This window comes from Schistocerca nitens, chromosome 2, assembly GCF_023898315.1.
Source record: "Schistocerca nitens isolate TAMUIC-IGC-003100 chromosome 2, iqSchNite1.1, whole genome shotgun sequence".
Lineage (NCBI taxonomy): Eukaryota > Metazoa > Arthropoda > Insecta > Orthoptera > Acrididae > Schistocerca > Schistocerca nitens.
This window is the reverse complement of record NC_064615.1, coordinates 1,066,955,448-1,066,975,876: the sequence shown is the minus strand read 5'-3', so window position 1 is coordinate 1,066,975,876 and position 20,429 is coordinate 1,066,955,448. Positions and strand designations below refer to the sequence as shown.

At 42.1% G+C, this 20,429-nt stretch overlaps 1 protein-coding gene across 2 annotated transcripts in view; it reads left to right on the top strand.

Annotated features, from left to right (window-relative positions):
- Positions 1-19,115, top strand: part of LOC126237449 (uncharacterized) — a 220,409-nt gene extending 201,294 nt beyond the window's left edge. For both annotated transcript variants that reach the window (XM_049947580.1, XM_049947581.1), the window contains exons 5-6: positions 8,681-8,868; positions 18,791-19,115. In XM_049947580.1, the coding sequence (XP_049803537.1) occupies positions 8,681-8,868; positions 18,791-18,833 (231 nt within the window). In that variant the 3' untranslated portion in view covers positions 18,834-19,115. The remainder of the gene's footprint in view (positions 1-8,680; positions 8,869-18,790) is intronic.
- The last annotated feature ends 1,314 nt before the right edge of the window (positions 19,116-20,429 follow it).

The following is a 20,429-nucleotide window of genomic DNA, read 5'->3' as shown; positions in this document are numbered from 1 at the left end:
TCTTCTTGTCCAAACTATTTATCGTCCATGTTTCACTTCCATACATGGCTACACTCCATACAAATACTTTCAGAAAAGACTTCCTGACACTTAAATCTATACTCGATGTTAACAAATTTCTCTTCTTCAGAAACGCTTTCCTTGCCATTGCCAGTCTACATTTTATATCCTCTCTACTTCGTCCATCATCAGTTATTTTGCTCCCCAAATAGCAAAACTCCTTTACTACTTTAAGTGTCTCATTTCCTAATCTAATACCTTCAACATCACCCGACTTAATTCGACTACATTCCATTATCCTCGTTTTGCTTTTGTTGATGTTCATCTTATACCCTCCTTTCAAGACACTGTCCATTCCGTTCAACTGCTCTTCCAAGTCCTTTGCTGTCTCTGACAGAATTACAATGTCATCGGCGAACCTCAAAGTTTTTATTTCTTCTCCATGGATTTTAATACCTACTCCGAATTTTTCTTTTGTTTCCTTTACTGCTTGCTCAATATACAGATTGAATAACATCGGGGAGAGGCTACAACCCTGTCTTACTCCCTTCCCAACCACTGCTTCCCTTTCATGCCCCTCGACTCTTATAACCGCCATCTGGTTTCTGTACAAATTGTAAATAGCCTTTCGCTCCCTGTATTTTACCCCTGCCACCTTTAGAATTTGAAAGAGAGTATTCCAGTCAACATTGTCAAAAGCTTTCTCTAAGTCTACAAATGCTAGAAACGTAGGTTTGCCTTTCCTTAATCTTTCTTCTAAGATAAGTCGTAAGGTCAGTATTGCCTCACGTGTTCCAGTATTTCTACGGAATCCAAACTGATCTTCCCCGAGGTCGGCTTCTACTAGTTTTTCCATTCGTCTGTAAAGAATTCGTGTTAGTATTTTGCAGCTGTGGCTTATTAAACTGATTGTCCGGTAATTCTCACATCTGTCAACACCTGCTTTCTTTGGAATTGGAATTATTATATTCTTCTTGAAGTCTGAGGGTATTTCGCCTGTTTCATACATCTTGCTTACCAGATGGTAGAGTTTCGTCAGGGCTGGCTCTCCCAAAGCCGTCAGTAGTTCCAATGGAATGTTGTCTACTCCGGGGGCCTTGTTTCGACTCAGGTCTTTCAGTGCTCTGTCAAATTCTTCACGCAGTATCGTATCTCCCATTTCATCTTCATCTACATCCTCTTCCATTTCCATAATATTGTCCTCAAGTACATGGCCCTTGTATAGACCCTCTATATACTCCTTCCACCTTTCTGCTTTCCCTTCTTTGCTTAGAACTGGGTTTCCATCTGAGCTCTTGATGTTCATACAAGTGGTTCTCTTATCTCCAAAGGTCTCTTTAATTTTCCTGTAGGCAGTATCTATCTTACCCCTAGTGAGATAAGCCTCTACATCCTTACATTTGTCCTCTAGCCATCCCTGCTTAGCCATTTTGCACTTCCTGTCGATCTCATTTTTGAGACGTTTGTATTCCTTTTTGCCTGCTTCATTTACTGCATTTTTATATTTTCTCCTTTCATCAATTAAATTCAATATTTCTTCTGTTACCCAAGGATTTCTACTAGCCCTCGTCTTTTTACCTACTTGATCCTCTGCTGCCTTCACTACTTCATCCCTCAAAGCTACCCATTCTTCTTCTACTGTATTTCTTTCCCCCATTCCCGTCAATTGTTCCCTTATGCTCTCCCTGAAACTCTGTACAACCTCTGGTTCTTTCAGTTTATCCAGGTCCCATCTCCTTAAATTCCCACCTTTTTGCAGTTTCTTCAGTTTTAATCTACAGGTCATAACCAATAGATTGTGGTCAGAGTCCACATCTGCCCCTGGAAATGTCCTACAATTTAAAACCTGGTTCCTAAATCTCTGTCTTACCATTATATAATCTATCTGATACCTTTTAGTATCTCCAGGGTTCTTCCATGTATACAACCTTCTATCGTGATTCTTAAACCAAGTATTAGCTATGATTAAGTTGTGCTCTGTGCAAAATTCTACCAGGCGGCTTCCTCTTTCATTTCTTAGCCCCAATCCATATTCACCTACTACGTTTCCTTCTCTCCCTTTCCCTACACTCGAATTCCAGTCACCCATGACTATTAAATTTTCGTCTCCCTTCACTATCTGAATAATTTCTTTTATTTCATCATACATTTCTTCAATTTCTTCGTCATCTGCAGAGCTAGTTGGCATATAAACTTGTACTACTGTAGTAGGTGTGGGTTTCGTATCTATCTTGGCCACAATAATGCGTTCACTAAGCTGTTTGTAGTAGCTTACCCGCGTTCCTATTTTCCTATTCATTATTAAACCTACTCCTGCATTACCCCTATTTGACTTTGTGTTTATAACCCTGTAATCACCTGACCAGAAGTCTTGTTCCTCCTGCCACCGAACTTCACTAATTCCCACTATATCTAACTTTAACCTATCCATTTCCCTTTTCAAATTTTCTAACCTACCTGCCCGATTAAGGGACCTGACATTCCACGCTCCGATCCGTAGAACGCCAGTTTTCTTTCTCCTGATAACGACATCCTCTTGAGTAGTCCCCGCCCGGAGATCCGAATGGGGGACTATTTTACCTCCGGAATATTTTACCCAAGAGGATGCCATCATCATTTAATCATACAGTAAAGCTGCATGCCCTCGGGAAAAATTACGGCCGTAGTTTCCCCTTGCTTTCAGCCGTTCGCAGTACCAGCACAGCAAGGCCGTTTTGGTTATTGTTACAAGGCCAGATCAGTCAATCATCCAGACTGTTGCCCTTGCAACTACTGAAAAGGCTGCTGCCCCTCTTCAGGAACCACACGTTTGTCTGGCCTCTCAACAGATACCCCTCCGTTGTGGTTGTACCTACGGTACGGCTATCTGTTCAAATGGTTCAAATGGCTCTGAGCACTATGGGCCTCAGTACGAGCTCTAATTTCCCTTATCTTTGAATGGTGATCATTGCGCGATTTGAAAGCTGATGGTAATAATATATGCTCTACATCCTCGGCGAAGATCGGATTTCGGAATTTAGTAAGCAGCCCCTTCCTGGACCGGGTGGCCGAGCGGTTCTAGGCGCTACAGTCTGGAGCCGCGCAACCACTACGGTCGCAGGTTTGAATCCTGCCTCGGGCATGGATGTGTGTGGTGTCCTTAGGTTAGTTAGTTTTAAGTAGTTCTAAGTTCTAGGGGACTGATAACCTCAGACGTTAAGTCCCATAGTGCTCAGAGCCACTTGAACCAATTTTTTTGTTAAAAACACGTATTTTGAAGTTGATACTTTGTAAAAGGAAAGGCAAACCTACGTTTCTAGCATTTGTAGACTTAGAAAAAGCTATTGACAATGTTGACTGGAATACTCTCTTTCAAATTCTGAATGCTACGGTCGCAGGTTCGAATCCTGCCTCGGGCATGGGTGTGTGTGATGTCCTTAGGTTAGTTAGGTTTAAGTAGTTCTAACTTCTAGGGGACTTATGATCTAAGATGTTGAGTCCCATAGTGCTCAGAGCCATTTCAAATTCTGAAGGTGGCAGGGGTAAAATACAGGAAGAGAAAGGCTAATTAAAATTTGTACAGAAACCAGATGGCAGTTATAAGAGTCGAGTGGCATGAAAGGGAAGCAGTGGTTTGGGACGGGGTTGTAGCCTATGCCCGATGTTATTCAATCCGTATATTGAGCAAGCAGTACAGGAAACAAAAGAAAAATATCAAGTAGGAGTTAAAATCCATGGAGGAGAAATAAAAACTTTGAGGTTTGCCGATGACATTGTAATTCTTGTCAGAGACAACAAAGGACCTGGAAGAGCAGATGAATAGAATGGACAGTGTCTTGAAAGGTGGATACAAGATGAACATCAACAAAAGCAAAACGAGAGCAATGGAATGTAGTAGAATTAAATCACGTGATGCTGAGGGAATTTGGTTAGGAAATGAGACACTTAAAGTAGTAAAGGAGTTTTGCTATTTGGGGAGCAAAATAACTGATGATGGTCGAAGTAGAGAGGATGTAAAATGTAGACTGGCAATGGCAAGGAAAGCGTTTCTGAAGAAGAGAAGTCAGTAAGTCTTTTCTGAAAGTATCTGTATGGGGTGTAGCCATGTATGGAAATGAAACATGGACGACAAATAGTTTAGACAAGAAGAGAATAGATTTTTTTGAAATGTGGTGCTACCGAAGGTGCTGAAGATTAGATGGGTAGATCACGTAACTAATGAGGACATACTGAATAGAATTGGGAGAAGAGGAATTTGCGGCACAACTTGACTAGAAGAAGGGATCGTTTGGTAAGACATATTCTGAGGCATCAGGGGATCAGCAATTTAGTATTCGAGGGAGGCGTCGAGGGTAAAAATGGTAGAGGGAGACCAAGTGATGAATACACTACACAGATACAGAAGGATGTAGGTTGCAGTAGGTACCGGGAGAGGAAGAAGCTTGCACAGGATAGAGTAGCATGGAGAGCTGCATCAAACCAATCTCTGGACTGAAGATCACAACAACGACAACAACAACAACAACAACAACTTTGTAAAACGTGTGTCGTAAAAGTCCATTAAATTTCGGGTGTGCAGCAGCATAAATTGAGCTTCATATTCAAATATATCGTTCAGCCATCTTTAGAGTCATCCGAAAGACTCGAGGTTACTACATAGAAAAAAGTCTGACACCCCAGCAGTCGCTCCACCCTTTTAAACTCGCTGAACACGCTTCTGCGCATGCGGCCACAGATACACAACCACCAGAGACATTAACCGGCTGCAAATACGTATGCATGAGTTCGATCTGTGGTTGCGTGGTAGATCGACGCTGGGATGTCAATCTATCACTTTATATGTTTGTTTCAGAAAGCGCCGGATTCCATGGTTTATCCAAGCTGTAGTCGCTTTATCTACGCTAATGACCATTAAAATTGCTACACCACGAAGATGACGTGCTACAGACGCGAAATTTAGCCGACAGGAAGAAGATGCTGTGATATGCAAATGACTAGCTTTTCAGAGCATTTACACAAGGTTGGCGTCGGTGGCGACACCTAAAACGTGCTGACAGTAGGAAAGTTTCCAACCGATTTCTCATACACAAACAGCAGTTGACCGGCGTTGCCTGGTGAAACATTGTTGTGATGCCTCGTGTAAGGAGGAGAAATGCGTACCATCACGTTTCCGACTTTGATAAAGGTCGGATTGCAGCCTATCGCCATTGCGGTTTATCGTATCGCGACATTGCTGCTCGCGTTGGTCAAATATCCAATGACTGTTAGCAGAATATGGAATCGATGGGTTCAGGAGGGTAATACGGGACGCCGTGCTGAATCCCAACGGCCTCGTATCACTAGCAATAGAGATGACAGATATCTTATTCGCATGGCTGTAACGGATCGTGCAGCCACGTCTCGATCCCTGAGTCAACAGATGGGGACGTTTGCAAGACAACAACCATCTGCACGAACAGTTCGACGACGTTTGCAGCAGCATGGACTATCAGCTCGGAGGCCATGGCTGCGGTTACCCTTGACGCTGTATCACAGACAGGAGCGCCTGCAATGGTGTACTCAACGACGAACCTGGGTGCACGAACGGCAAAACGTCATTTTTTCGGATGAATCCAGATTCTGTTTACAGCATCATGATGGTCGCATCGCGGTGAACGCACATTGGAAGCGTGTGTTCGTCATCGCCATACTTGCGTATCACCCGGCGTGATTTTATGGGGTGCCATTGGTTACACGTCTCGGTGACCTTTTTTTCGCTTTGACGGCGCTTTCAACAGTGGACGTTACATTTCAGATGTGTTACGACCCGTGGCTCTACCCTTCGTTCGATCCCTGTGAAACGCCACATTTCAGCAGGATAGTGCACGACCGCATGTCGCAGGTCCTGTACGGGCCTTTCTGGATACAGAAAGTGTTCAACTGCTGCCCTGGCCAGCACATTCTCCAGATCTCTCACCAACTGAAAACGTCTGGTCAATGGTGGCCCAGCAACTGGCTCGTCACAATACGCCAGTCACTACACTTGATGAACTATGGTATCGTGTTGAAGCTGCGTGGGCAGCTGTACCTATACACGCCATCCAAGCTCTGTTTGACTCAATGCCCAGGCGTATCAAGACCGTTATTACGGCCAGAGGTGGTTGTTCTGGGTACTGATTTCTTTGGATCAATGCACCCAAATTGCGTGAAAATGTAATCATGTCAGGTCTAGTATAATATATTTGTCCAATGAATACCCGTTTATCATATGCATTTCTTCATGGTGTAGCAATTTTAATGGCCAGTAGTGTATTAATTAACTTCGTCGCCAAGCTAATTTTAATTGCGTCTTTCATCGTCGAGTCCCAAAAAGATGAAGGAGACGCTAAAATTTCGACGTTTTCGTACAACATAGAGGGATCATTATCAGTACCCTGCTCTGGCACAGCCGATTTATTGGGCTGTAAGAGCTGGGTGTGGCGTCGGCGCTCCATACATCATTCATGGACTGTAAGCGTTATCTGTCAAAATAAAAAAAAAAAAAGTGTATGAAAGAGAAATTCACAGGGGATCTTCTAATAAACGCCAGCTTTCCAGAGCATCATATCATCTTTAACGGAACCAAAGTGTGCTTCTGTCTTCGGTGGAGGCCGAAAAATCACTTCTACTTGTGTTTCCAGAGGATCCGCCCTATTTTTGGCGATAGGCTTCACACGTATGGCAGGAAAGCCACGGATTTAAATATTTCTGTATCTTCGTCTGCATTGCTTATGGCCACATTTGGTTTCATTCGTAGCGCCTTACGTACCGTCTGTGGAGAATACCTGTTGGCCGCAGAAACTCTCTTTAAGTGTAGGAGCTCGTCCTGCAGACTTATCTCGTCAGCAATGATGTGTGCTCTGTGAACCAAAGTTCTAAGAACACTCATCACTTGGGAAGGTTGGCGGCAACTATCTGTTTCCGGTATACTACATGTCCCAAAGTGCCATCATCTTTGTGCTGTACCAGAACATCCAAAAATGGACGGCAGCCCTCCTTTTCAATTTCCATTGTAAACTGGATTGTCCATGGATGGAATTCAGATGACTTAAACATTCTCGTTATTTTGGCTTCACCATGGGGCCACGCTACAAACGTTTCGTCAACGTAACAAAATGGTTCAAATGGCTCTGAGCACTATGGGACTTAACGTCTGAGGTCATCAGTCCCCTAGAACTTAGAACTACTTGAACCTAACTAACCTAGGGACATCGCACACATCCATGCCCGAGGCAGGATTCGAACCTGCGACCGTACCGGTCGCGCGGTTCCAGACTGTAGCGCTTAGAACCGCTCGGCACCCCGGCCGGCGTCAACGTATCACCAAGAAACCGTACACTTCAAGATAGCACATTCCAGCGCGTTATCGTCGAAGTCCTCCAGAAATCTAAAATCAGTGTTGTGATCTATCTGTCAGTTTGGATGTGGTACCTCTATTCGCAAAGCTTCCACTTTCAGAATCCTTGTCATTTATTGGCAGAAGTTTTGATAATGAAAGTTCAACTTCGCTCAAACATGTTTTTTTACTAAAAGTTCTTCATTTGCAAACTCACAATGTGATACAGAAAATAAATAACAATGTAGCGGGTGATCAAAAAGTCAGTATAAATTTGAAAACTGAATAAATCACGGAATAATGTAGGTAGAGAGGTACAAATTGACACAAATGCTTGGAATGACATGGCGTTTTATTAGAAACCAAAAAATTACAAAAGTTCAAAAAATGTCCGACAGATGGCGCTTCATCTGATCAGAATAGCACTAATTAGCATAACAAAGTAAGACAAAGCAAAGATGATGTTCTTTACAGGAAATGCTCAATATGTCCACCATCATTGCTCAACAATAGCTGTAGCCGAGGAATAATGTTGTGAACAGCACTTAAAGCATGTCCGGAGTTATGGTGAGGCACTGGCGTCGGATGTTGTTTTTCAGCGTCCCTAGAGATGTAGGTCGATCACGATACACGTGCGACTTCAGGTAACCCCAAAGCCAATAATCGCACGGCCTGAGGTCTGGGGACCTGGGAAGCCAAGCATGACGAAAGTGGCGGCTGAGCGCACGATCATCACCAAACGACGCGCCCAAGAGATCTTTCACGCGTCTAGCAATATGGGGTGGAGCGTCATCCTGCATAAACATCGTACGTTCCAGCAGGTGTTTATCAGGCAAGCTTGCGATGATGCGATTCTGTAACATATCGGCGTACCTCTCATCCGTCACGGTAGTAGTTTTCCTGTCCAGTGCCATCTGTTGGACATTTTGTGATCTTTGTTTTTTTTTGTTGTTGTTGTTGTAGTAAAACCCCATGTCATTTCAAGCATGTGTGTCAATTTTTACCTCTCTATCTACATTATTCCGTGGTTTATTAAGTTTTCAAATTTATACTGACTTTTTGATCACCTGGTACATTAGCCGTGTTCCATCTCGGAAAACATTCGGAATACGGCATATGGCCATATGAAGCTTTTTTGCTACAAATGATCGTTCCTGTTATACCCCTGGGTATCGCCCATTTCTCCTGTGACACCCTGTACACTTTCCGTACATGTCACGTGTCTGCCAGACCACGAGCCAGCATTCAACCTCGAGGTTGGCAGTGCTCATAACGTTTTGGCTCGTCAGTGCAAATTAATCTGTTAGTGTGGAGTGCTATTCTTTTGTTTTGACTTGTCTCTTGCAGTACAGTCGCGACGAGACCGGTAGCAGCCGCAGAAGAAGCAGCAGCGCCTCGGCCTTCGCGGGCAAGGTGCGGCAGCTGGAGGAGGCAGGCCGGTGGTTCGCGGAGCGGCTCGCCGTGGGGGAACTCCAGCCGGACCCCGCCGCCATCTTCTACGACCTGCTGGAGCAGCAGCAGCAGGAGGATAACGAGTGAGAATTCCAGGACTCAAGCGGGAGCTCTCAGTGGAGCGCAACAGGTTTCCTGTGTAACATATCGTCAGTGCACTTACCTCATTAATTTGGATAAAATATCAAGCTCTTGCCAAACTCCTCCGATTCCTCTGTCAGTGGAGCAGAGTCTGTATATATATGTCCAAGATCTCCTCTCAAATCCCTGTATCGATTTCAACCAAGTTTGCCACACAAACAGAAAACTACACGAATATCAGCACTGTGGGGTGTATAACCTCCTAGCTCCACTAGGAGTGGTAGAACAGTCAAAAACGTGTTTTTTCAGCCTGTGCCTTATATAATGTCCTGCACAGCAGACTGTTTTGTAGGACAAGTATCGGCCTGCTTTATCGACCTGGTTTGTTTTGCAGGAGCTACACGTGTGTGTGTGTGTGTGTGTGTGTGTGTGTGTGTGTGTGTGTGTGTGTGTAGGTGGGTGAGTTTGTGTGACTGTTTTGGGTTGGAATACTCAATGCTGAGGTTATCAGTGCCCTTAAAACATTAAAAGAAACAAATGCGGAGATAATGGCTAAAAACAGTAACGAGTAAATCTACAAAAATACGCATGCGGATGGGTGTGGTTGAGGGAAGGTTGAGGGTATGGTCAGAGGGAGGGGGAGGAGGAGATGGTCGAAGTGAAGGGCAGAGAGGAAGGAGGGTAGGAACAGGGAGATGGTGGAGGAACAGATTGGAGAGAAGGGCAGGAGGAGATGAATAGGTAAAGTGGGGGTGGAGGTGATGAATAAGGAAAGGTGGGGGGTTGGAGGTGGATAGGGAGAGAGGAGAGGGAGCATGGAGCAGATAGAGAGAAGGAACAGGAGGCAATGTAGAGATAATAATAATGGCGTGTGACGAGGGCCTCCCGTCCGGTAGACTGCTCGCCAGGTGCAATTCTTTCGATTTGACGCCACTTCGGCGCCTTGCACGTCGATGGGGATGAAATGATGATGATTAGGACAACACAACAACCAGTTCCGGAGCGGAGAAAATCTCCGACCCAGCCGGGAATCGAACCTGGGCCCTTAGGATTGACAGTCTGTCGCGCTGACCACTCAGCTACCAGGGGCGGACAATGTAGAGATGGAGCAGGAGGATATAGGGGGGGAGGAGGAAAATAGGGTAAGAGAATGGGAGGAGATGAAGATAGGGCAGAGGAAGGTATGAACAGACAGAGGGGCTGGAGGAAATGGTAAGAGAGAGGGGGAATACAAGAGTCAGGGGGAAGGTATAGAGGGATAGTGGTGCAAAAGGAAGAGAGGGAGCAGGTGACAGATAGGGAGAGTAGAAGGACGACATGGACAGAGGGAGGGAGAGGAGGATATGGTCATAATGAGGTGTAGAAGATATGGACAAAGAGACTGAGGAGAAGGAGACAGAGAGACAGAAAGATTGGGGAGGAGGGTATGGACACATAGAAATGGGAGGATGAGGTGGACAGAGAGACAGGGGGAGGAAGAGAAGGAGGAGGAGGAGGAGATGATGATGGAGAAAGAGATGGAGGAGGAAGAGGAGATGCGTGCAGTATATTTGTCGAATACGTACATGAATGAAACTGTAGGGGATATGTTGTTTCAGTTTTATGAACGCTTGCTCTATTTTTTTCATTTACACTGTATATTTTAAGTTCATTTCTTATGATATTGTTTCATATTTGATCACTGAGTGTAGGCCCTTTAACTTTCCTTAAAAATTCCATTTCCAGCTGACTATATTGTTCTTTTTTTTGTCTTAGTCAATGTCCAACAATGGCTTCCATACACTACAGTAGGAGTAGGCAGCACTTCATAAATTTTTTTGGTTTTTCCCTTCCTTGTCTTGTTACCCAGTGTTGTGTATGTAGTGCCACACATCACTTGAAACTCGTTTAATTTATTAGCGACATCGTTTTCATATTCATAGGTAATATCACAGTTTAACAGGCTAAAATATAGCACTTGTTCTATTGATGGTTCATCTAATACTATTTTGGAGCCTAGTGGAAACTTCCCTTTGAAAATCACTGTTTTAGTTTTTTTACTGAAAACTTTTCATCAGTTTCAGTGCCTCCTGCATCTCATCTAGTGTGAAGTCACATATGTGATACACAAGTCCATCTCCTTCGTCCTCAGTTGCTACTCCTTCCTCTTTGTCATCTTCTTTAGTCCACAGTTCTTGGTGGTGTGGTATCAAAGTCTCTTTATCTAAGATGTTTATTCTTGTAGTATCTTCAAAGGTCATTGGCTTACATCCACAAAGCACACCAAAGATACAAGTAATGGCACATGAAGACATGCATTTGGAAACACGCTTCACATAATTGCTGTTAAGTCAGCAACAATGACATAAATATTAGATAGTGCATTGTCAAACTTAATTTAGATGCACTTTGTTGTTGAATATCAAGTGATTATGAAAATCAACAAATGTGAAACCTGTTGAGAAGCATTTGTGACCAGGAATTAGATGATGCCAACGATGTTACACTGCCTGTAGCCTTTTTGTTCTTACTTCAATACAAGCCGTGCACAGATTTTATCTTTAGGCTCACTGTATTGAGACTACAGTAGGAAGGCATACCAATTCCAGTGCACTTTGTTTACATTGTGTATTCTGGAACACTTTGTTTTCGATTGTGACATTACAAGTCACACCCTCTTATTTATGTTGAATCATTATGACACGACAATTCACAACCTTTTTTCAATAATATCATGTTCATGGAAAATTTAGTAATGCAGGATGGTAAGAAACAAAAAAAACCTCGAAAAATTTAGAAAAATAAAAAAATTAAAAATCCAAGATGCTGGAACTAGCCCAGCTGTGTCCTCTACCACCACCTCCTCTCCTTACTACCCCCCCTCCTCCAATCAGAAGATTGTATTTTAGACACCATTAACATGGAACAACCAGTCACAATGTAACCATCCTGACTGTGCATGAAAGTATCCAAACAGTATGAAATTTTTTGCGCCATGTTCAAAAGCATTATTCAAAAATTCTATGAGGGTTGTAACATGCACTATTTTGGCCCTCCTCAAAAATATCAAAATGCTCTGAATTTTGTTTTCACTTTGTTTATCTGAAAAATTATATAAAGTGTGTAACTTGCTATATTTACACATCTAAAAGTGCTTTACAAGTCATTAAAATAAAACCGCCGGTTACAACGTAGTTATCTTGGACATGCTCAAAAGTATCCAAACGATCAGCTGTTTTGAGCTGTTTTCAAAAGTATTTATTCAAAAATTACGTAAAGCAGCACTTGTGTACTTGCAAAGTTCTATTTCTGTACCCCAGATGGTTATGGCACAACAGAGTCTCAAATTAATTATTTTCTACATCTAAATTCTTCTGCGATGCTTGTCACGTGGCACTAGGTAGACAGGTAGATATCGGCAAGCCTGAACTTGTTGACTGAGTGTTTTTCATGTCTTGCTGACATCCAGTGAACTGTCTCTCAGCTCAGTGTAATATGACATGCATACCACATTACAAAACACACATGGGCATACTGTTGATCTAACTTACAGCTTAAAGTGCACTTGTTGACGAGAATTACCAAAGTACTCAATGTTACTCCTATGTCCACATTCAACAAAAACTCATTTCTAAAACTGATATCAAAGTTGGCCAAACCTTATAGTCACCCCATGCGGGGGTATGTCTTGCAGGTGAAATCGTTTGTCATCTTTTGCTGTGGGAACTACTTGACACTTTAATGGAATAGTACACTGAACAGTAGTAGTACATATTCGTATAGGCAAAGGTTGCTGTGTTTTCAAAGTCAGCCAAACATTGTAGTGACTCCATCTAAAGTATTAACTTTATATTGCAGTACAAAACGTTTGCCATTTTCTGCTAATAGTGCTAAATCCTGTCACACAGTGGAATCAAGTGGCTTGGAACTGAATATTTTCCAGAAGTTTTATATATCGTAGTTGTTCTGGAAGCTTTGTACCGTTCACTAGTACTTCCTATGGGATTTCAGCTGGTTGAGGGGTGCAAAGCGGGACAGGGTTCCTACTGCGGTTGTCAGCTACTGAGTACTGTTTTCCAACGTATACAGCTAAATGGGTGACAGTTAAATACATAAACAGTTAAACAGGTAAGGGTAACAGGTAAACTGATAATGGGAAATGGTTAAACAGGTACTGGGGAAAAGATAATGGGTCCATTTACTATTTACTTATTTATCCATTGGCCATTATTGTTTACTTGTTACTGAGTACCAGTTACCCATTATACTTTCACCTGCTATCTGTTTACACTGGGAAACAGTCCCCAGTAGCTGATACTCCCAGCAGATGACAGCCGGCCAATAGCTGAAACCCTGTAGCAAGTTCAGTAATTGTTCAAAGTTCCTAGACTATCTCTGATGCATAAAATTTCCGGAAAACATGCATTTCAAAGACTGTAGGTTTCGCTGCGTTACAGCGTGATTTAGCATTATCACCAGAAGATGGCAAACATTTTGTGCTGCAAGGTAAAATTAATAACCTATCCTGGCACCTCTACAATGTTTGGCTGGCTCTGAAAGCATAGTGACCGTAATTTCTTAGCTATACAAATGTGTATTACTACTGTTCAGTATGCTGTTCCATCAAAGTGCGTTTTTGTTTCCATAGCAGAAGATGGCCAATGTCTTGAACAGCAAGACAAAGCTAATATCCTAGCATGGGGCTACTATAGCGTATGGCTGAGTTTGATATCGGTTTTAGACACGAGTTCGTGACGTTTAGATGTGGGAATAACTGTGTTCACTTTGTTCTCGTTTTAATGACTGCTTTACAACACGAACCAAAAAAGCTCAGTGTTTGGATAAACTGCAAGAAACAACATAAATATAAACTTCCTGGCAGATTGAAACTGTGTGCCCGACCGAGATCGAACTCGGGACCTTTGCCTTTCGCGGGCAAGTGCTCTACCATCTGAGCTACCGAAGCACGACTCACGCCCGGTACTCACAGCTTTACTTCTGCCAGTATCTCGTCTCCTACCTTCCAAACTTTACAGAATCTCTCCTGCGAACCTTGCAGAACTAGCACTCCTGAAAGAAAGGATATAGCGGAGACATGGCTTAGCCACAGCCTGGGGGATGTTTCCAGAATGAGATTTTCACTCTGCAGCGGAGTGTGCGCTGATATGAAACTTCCTGGCAGATTAAAACTGTAAAGTTTGGAAGGTAGGAGACGAGATACTGGCAGAAGTAAAGCTGTGAGTACCGGGCGTGAGTCGTGCTTCGGTAGCTCAGATGGTAGAGCACTTGCCCGCGAAAGGCAAAGGTCCCGAATTCGAATCTCGGTCGGGCACACAGTTTTAATCTGCCAGGAAGTTTCATATCAGCGCACACTCCGCTGCAGAGTGAAAATCTCATTCTGGAAACATCCCCCAGGCTGTGGCTAAGCCATGTCTCCGCTATATCCTTTCTTTCAGGAGTGCTAGTTCTGCAAGGTTCGCAGGAGAGCTTCTGTAAAGTTTGGAAGGTAGGAGACGAGATACTGGCAGAAGTAAAGCTGTGAGTACCGGGCGTGAGTCGTGCTTCGGTAGCTCAGATGGTAGAGCACTTGCCCGCGAAAGGCAAAGGTCCCGATTTCGGTTCTCGGTCGGGCACACAGTTTTAATCTGCCAGGGAGTTTCATATCAGCGCACACTCCGCTGCAGAATGAAAATCTCATTCTGGAAACCTAAATATAATTTTTTCGATAAATACTTTTGAACATTGCAAAAAAAAAAAAAAAAAAAAAAAAAAAAAAACATTTCAGAGCTTTGAGATACTTTTGAACAGTCGAAATGGCTACATTGTGACCGGCTGTTTCATTTTAATGGCGTATAAAAGATTATTCTCTGATTGGAGGGCGGGGCAGGCGGAGGTGTTACAAAGCACAGCTGGGCTAATTCCATGATTTTGGATTTTTGAAATTTTCTTCGAATTTTTTTGAGTTTTCCGTCAACGTGACACCATTTAAAGAGGGTGTGGTTTGCGACAACAGCCCCAGAAGAAAGACATTCGCGGCCATCAATTTACTTTGGACGAAGAAGTGCTGAGCTGGGAACACTCATGGTTCCGTAGGCAACCTCAAACATTTTCTATGAAGGCAATGACAGCCTTATCTCAGAGTAGGATAAATGTCAGAGTGTCTCTAAAGAAAGTTTATATTTGATACGTCAAAATAAAATAGACGTTGAAGTCTGTCGACAAATCTTTATTATTGAAATATACAGTGTAGGAATGTACTTCTTGAAAATAATGTCATTTAAACGCAGTCCAGCATGTCAACAGCACTCATTCAAACGATGAGCAAAATTTTGCATGACGGCTCCACATGTAGACACTGGGATGGCTGCCACTTCGCTACGGGTATTTTCTTTCAGTTGCTCCAGAAAGGTCGGATTAGTGACATGCGCTTTAAGTTGGACATAGCCCCATAAGAAAACAACCATGGGGCTCAAATCTGGATTGCGTGGGGGCCAATCTGCCACCCCCTCCTGGGGATCAATTTGCCAGGGAAAATTTCATGAACTCGCAGTGTAGACACATTCGACGTGTGTACTATGGCCCTGTCTTGCTGAATCCATGTTCTTTAGTTATAAACAGAGAAGTTTCGCAATTCCGGCACCAAAAAGTCATTTAACATTGTCACATATTGTTCCGAATTCACTGTATCTGCACGACTGCTCTCGTCCTCGAAAAACGGCTAGTAATTTTAAAATGAAGGTCCAAAAATATTCTGCACAAGGAAGTAAAAAGTAACAGATTACTATTAGAATTCTTCTAAACGTTTTCAGTATTCCTGAATAAAGACATAAAGTGTCTGAAACAAAATTTGAACATTTTTATAAGATTTTGAATGCTAGAGACATGCTGTTGCTTGGAAAATAAAGCTCCACTTGCAAATTTTCATATCCTAAAAAGACTGTTTCTAATAATAATATTTAGTGTACATGTAAAATCATCCTCTTTCCAGTAGTGTCTATGAAACGGAGCTATCACATACCACTGATCCATAGTCGCATTAATTAGTGTCATGATCTTGTGAAGTTAATTAAGCAATTACTGCACATTCGTGTCTCAGAAACTAAGGCTGTATCTTAATTCATTTGATTGTAACACACAGCGTTGCGTGCGTTTGTGTTTTTATTGGTTATCAATGCCTAATTGAGCCGGCCGCAGTGGCCGTGCGGTTAAAGGCGCTGCAGTCTGGAACCGCAAGACTGCTACGGTCGCAGGTTCGAATCCTGCCTCGGGCATGGATGTTTGTGATGTCCTTAGGTTAGTTAGGTTTAACTAGTTCTAAGTTCTAGGGGACTAATGATCTCAGCAGTTGAGTCCCATAGTGCTCAGAGCCATTTGAACCATTTGAATGCCTAATTAGGTTATTAAATTAATTATCGGTTTTCTGCATCTTCCAGGTAAACAACTGTCTGTATGGTAGACATTGCGACATTATTAGATACCACTTGATGTAGGCCCTTCATTTACACCTCGCTGCATCCTGTAGTAATTTTTATGTGGCTATTACTAATCTTTGGAGAAATACAAAATTTGTTCACTTGTACAATACCAACTTTGAAAGCGCTGGCTGTGTTGATTACGCATTTTTTGCCATTAATTTCAAAGCCTAATTTCCCATCTGACGTATTTGGATTTTGTGTGACTACCGGTTCATTCAGTTTGCTTTCACTCCTAGATTTTCAGTGTTATTTTGCCCTTACAACAAAAACGACCACCTCGCTGCATCCTGTAGTAATTTTTATGTGGCTATTACTAATCTTTGGAGTAATACAAAATTTGTTCACTTGTACAATACCAACTTTGAAAGCGCTGGCTGTGTTGATTACGCATTTTTTGCCATTAATTTCAAAGCCTAATTTCCCATCTGACGTATTTGGATTTTGTGTGACTACCGGTTCATTCAGTTTGCTTTCACTCTCAGATTTTCAGTGTTATTTTGCCCTTACAACAAAAACGGCCATTGCCAGTGTGTCTACAGCAGTTAAGTTGAGGTTTTCCAATGCTGATTGCATGAACATCCTTAGCTCCTGACAGGCCGCTTGCTTACGTACCCTATGCGCGCACAAGATGGAAGTATATCACACACGGATTTGATTCTGAAACACACTTCTTATAAACGGTGTTCAGTCAACAACGAGACATCACCTCGTGCATTTACAAATTTAATATAGCTGAGTTTACAGTCTCATCAATAAGTGAAAATGACTGGTTTATACAGTGAACCTTTAGGAAAATGTTCTCCAGTGTTTACATCGTTATGAGAACAATGAAGTTGCAGCAGTGCACCATCGCAGGCACTGGCGTGATTGCACCATCGCTGGCTCTGGCGTGATTGCACCATCGCTGGTTCTGGCGTGATCTCTGGTCATAGGCAGAACATCTTTGGATGTGTGTCTTCTCTGTGGCAGTCCATTACTTCCCTGGCGAAGAAACGGCGGATTTTGTTGAATGCTTGATATTTTATGCAAAAATAATGTGAAAAGTTCACCGATAATATGTTATACGATGGAGCACACATACTGTAACTAGGTACGAAAATGCTAGCATTACATTATAGTATTATAAAGAAATAATGTCCAGTACACAGTCAAAACGTGTATAAAACACAAGGGTAAGGTCAGCTAAAGTCCACAATCATTTGAAATTCGAATCATTGGTAATCACACAAACAGCAGAGTGTTGTACCCAGGGTATTGTTGATCCAAATGACAGTTTACACCAGGGATCCCCAAACTATTTTGGACAAGTGACCCCTTTTCCAAAATGAACTGTTACCTCAGACCCCCATGGCCAAATTACCCACTTTGAAGATTAACCTCCTTATTCATAATGGTCCGCTAACTTAAAACAGCTGCTACAGAGTGTTATTTTCCATTCTGATTTAGGTCAATAGAAGAAGACAGAGTGAGAATTAGCAATGCTTTAAGTTAGCAGACTATTATGAATAAGGGGGCCTATCTTTAGTTTTTTCCTATTGATACAAAAAACCTAGGTACTAAGGTACCAAATGGAAAACATTGCACTTGGTTAAGTGAGTAAAGTTGACTTCATTTTCTCATCAAATTTAACAAAATAAAAAGACGTACGTTCGAACTCATTATCATGCACAAACTTGTCCACACAGACTTGCCGAGTTTTTCATCTTGTATGAACTTGAGACTTTACATTACTACAACAATGCTATTTCCTACAAAAATATTAATTTTTCTTAGTACACGTAAAACAACATAAACAATACAGTACCTACCTATCTTGAACTTTTTAAATAAGAACTTGTGTTAATTTAATAGGGGTCGATTTTTAGACCTCGTTGACCCCCAAAATCAGTTTTCGTTTATGTCGACCCATAGGAAACCGATATCGACCACTTTGGGAATCCCTGGTTTACATAATCATTTGAAATTCGAATCATTGGTAATCACACAAACAGCAGAGTGTTGTACCCAGGGTATTGTTGATCCAAATGACAGTTTACTCAGTAATCTGACAATTTTTCTTTGATGAAACGACTGGAAGCAATGATGTATGGCTTCCAAGTGAACGATGTGAGAAACAATCCACCAGTTTCAAATAATGGTATCTAACTACTCAGCCACGCGGGGTAGCCGCGCGGTCAGGGGCGCCTTGTCGCGGTCCGTGCGGCTCCCGCCGTCTGAGGTTCGAGTCCTCCCTCGGGCATGGATGCGTGTGTTGTCCATAGCGTAAGTTAGTTTAAGTTAGATTAAGTAGTGTGGTGGCTTAGGGACCGATGACCTAAGTAGTTTGGTCCCATAAAACCTTACCACAAATTTCCTAACTACTCATACTCATTTACAGAGATTGATTACCACAATAATTAGCTGCCAGCTGCGAGAACAATTATACCCTAATTCTCCATGTTTTATGAACCACCTCAACCTTTCTTTTCAGGGAAAGTAATCAGCCGCGATCTAAGATCTTGAGATACCAGTAGATGTACTGCATCGATGGCAGGAAGCAGCGTTCAGTATAGTGGTCACTGACGATGCTAGTGGAATCATTCGCAGTGTCGATAATGGGTGATGGCAAAAGTTTGACCATGGAGCTGCAGTTGTGCACATTCAAAAACCATTGTTACTAAATTAAATCTTACGAATGAAAAGTGAATATATATGTCTTTCAAATTTTGCAAATGTGGTATTTTGTTTAAATGTACACTGATGGAAATATTAACGGATCATGTATAATGTTCATGCCTTCTGAAAATATTGTAATATGAGAGATTGTTACCATTCTGGTAATGAATTAAAGAAATATATTTAATACTTATCTTATAAATGTAAAAGCCTTCATTGTTATCATTTAAGCCACAAAACATTGACTTTCTCATGTCTTGTGTACACCCAAACAAGCATCTTCTACATTTTTGTAAGTTCCTCCCATAGAGTGAGTGCTAAGAGGACAAAGAATGACAAGTCGTCGGTCCATATGGTCTGCCTCTGAAAATTTATATATTTCTCATGTGAAATTACAAAATTATTCAATAGCAAAACAAGTACATTATGCCAAAATTTAACAACATAGAGAAACAAAATAGATGTAAATTTTAATTTACAGGGTGATTATAATTAAACTTAAACTTTCAAACCACTGTAGAAATAACACCACTGGTCAGAATAACGTGAAATTGCAACGGAATATCATCGGTGAATGGGGAAAACGGATGGCAGAAGAAAAATAGTTACAAAATGTAGTAGTAGATGGCGCTGTAAGCATCATAATTTAATAGTGGTCGACTACAAATGACAACTGAATCATACAACAATGGTTAATGTGTACGCATGACGTTAAACAAACTGTACCACTCAGTGTGCATGTGTCTACAAGTGTGATACTGTTAGTTATGTAAGCCCACCCTCCATGGCAAGGTTATACCACATCTGATGGGAAAAATCGGTTTTTAATTGTCCTGAGGCCAAGAACCGCATAAAAAGCAACACACACGTCGGTTTTTAATTGTCTCGAGGCCAAAAACAGCATAAAAAGCATGAATCACATCGGTTTTTAATTGACCTGAGGCCAAAAACCTCATAAAAAGCATCAGTCAAAATCAATCCGGATTATTAATTTCTGCGTGTCTGATGCAAAACATGTTCAGTATGCTGTCCACCGTTTTCTGCAACGCGTTTAAATCGAGAACCAGCATGTTCCACAACTGACCGAAGTTTTTGTCGGGGTCTCGTTCAGAATGTGTTGCGGAATGCGTGCCTTCAGTGCCATCGGAGCACTGAACACAACATCTTTCAGATAGCCCCACAGGCAGAAGTCACACGGATTAAGATCAGGTGATCGGGACAATCAGGCTGTAGGGCAATGTCGGCTGATAATTCTAGCATTTCCGAAATAGCGCTTCAGTACGTGCTTAACGTGATATGCAATGTATAGAGGTGCGCCATCTTGCATAAAAATGATCCCATCCACACATCCACGGTGTTGGAGAGCTGGAATGACGCGGTTGCGCAAAAGAAACTCATAGCGCTTACCAGTGAAAATACAGGTAAAGAGGACTGGAAGCATCTGTCTCTTCGAA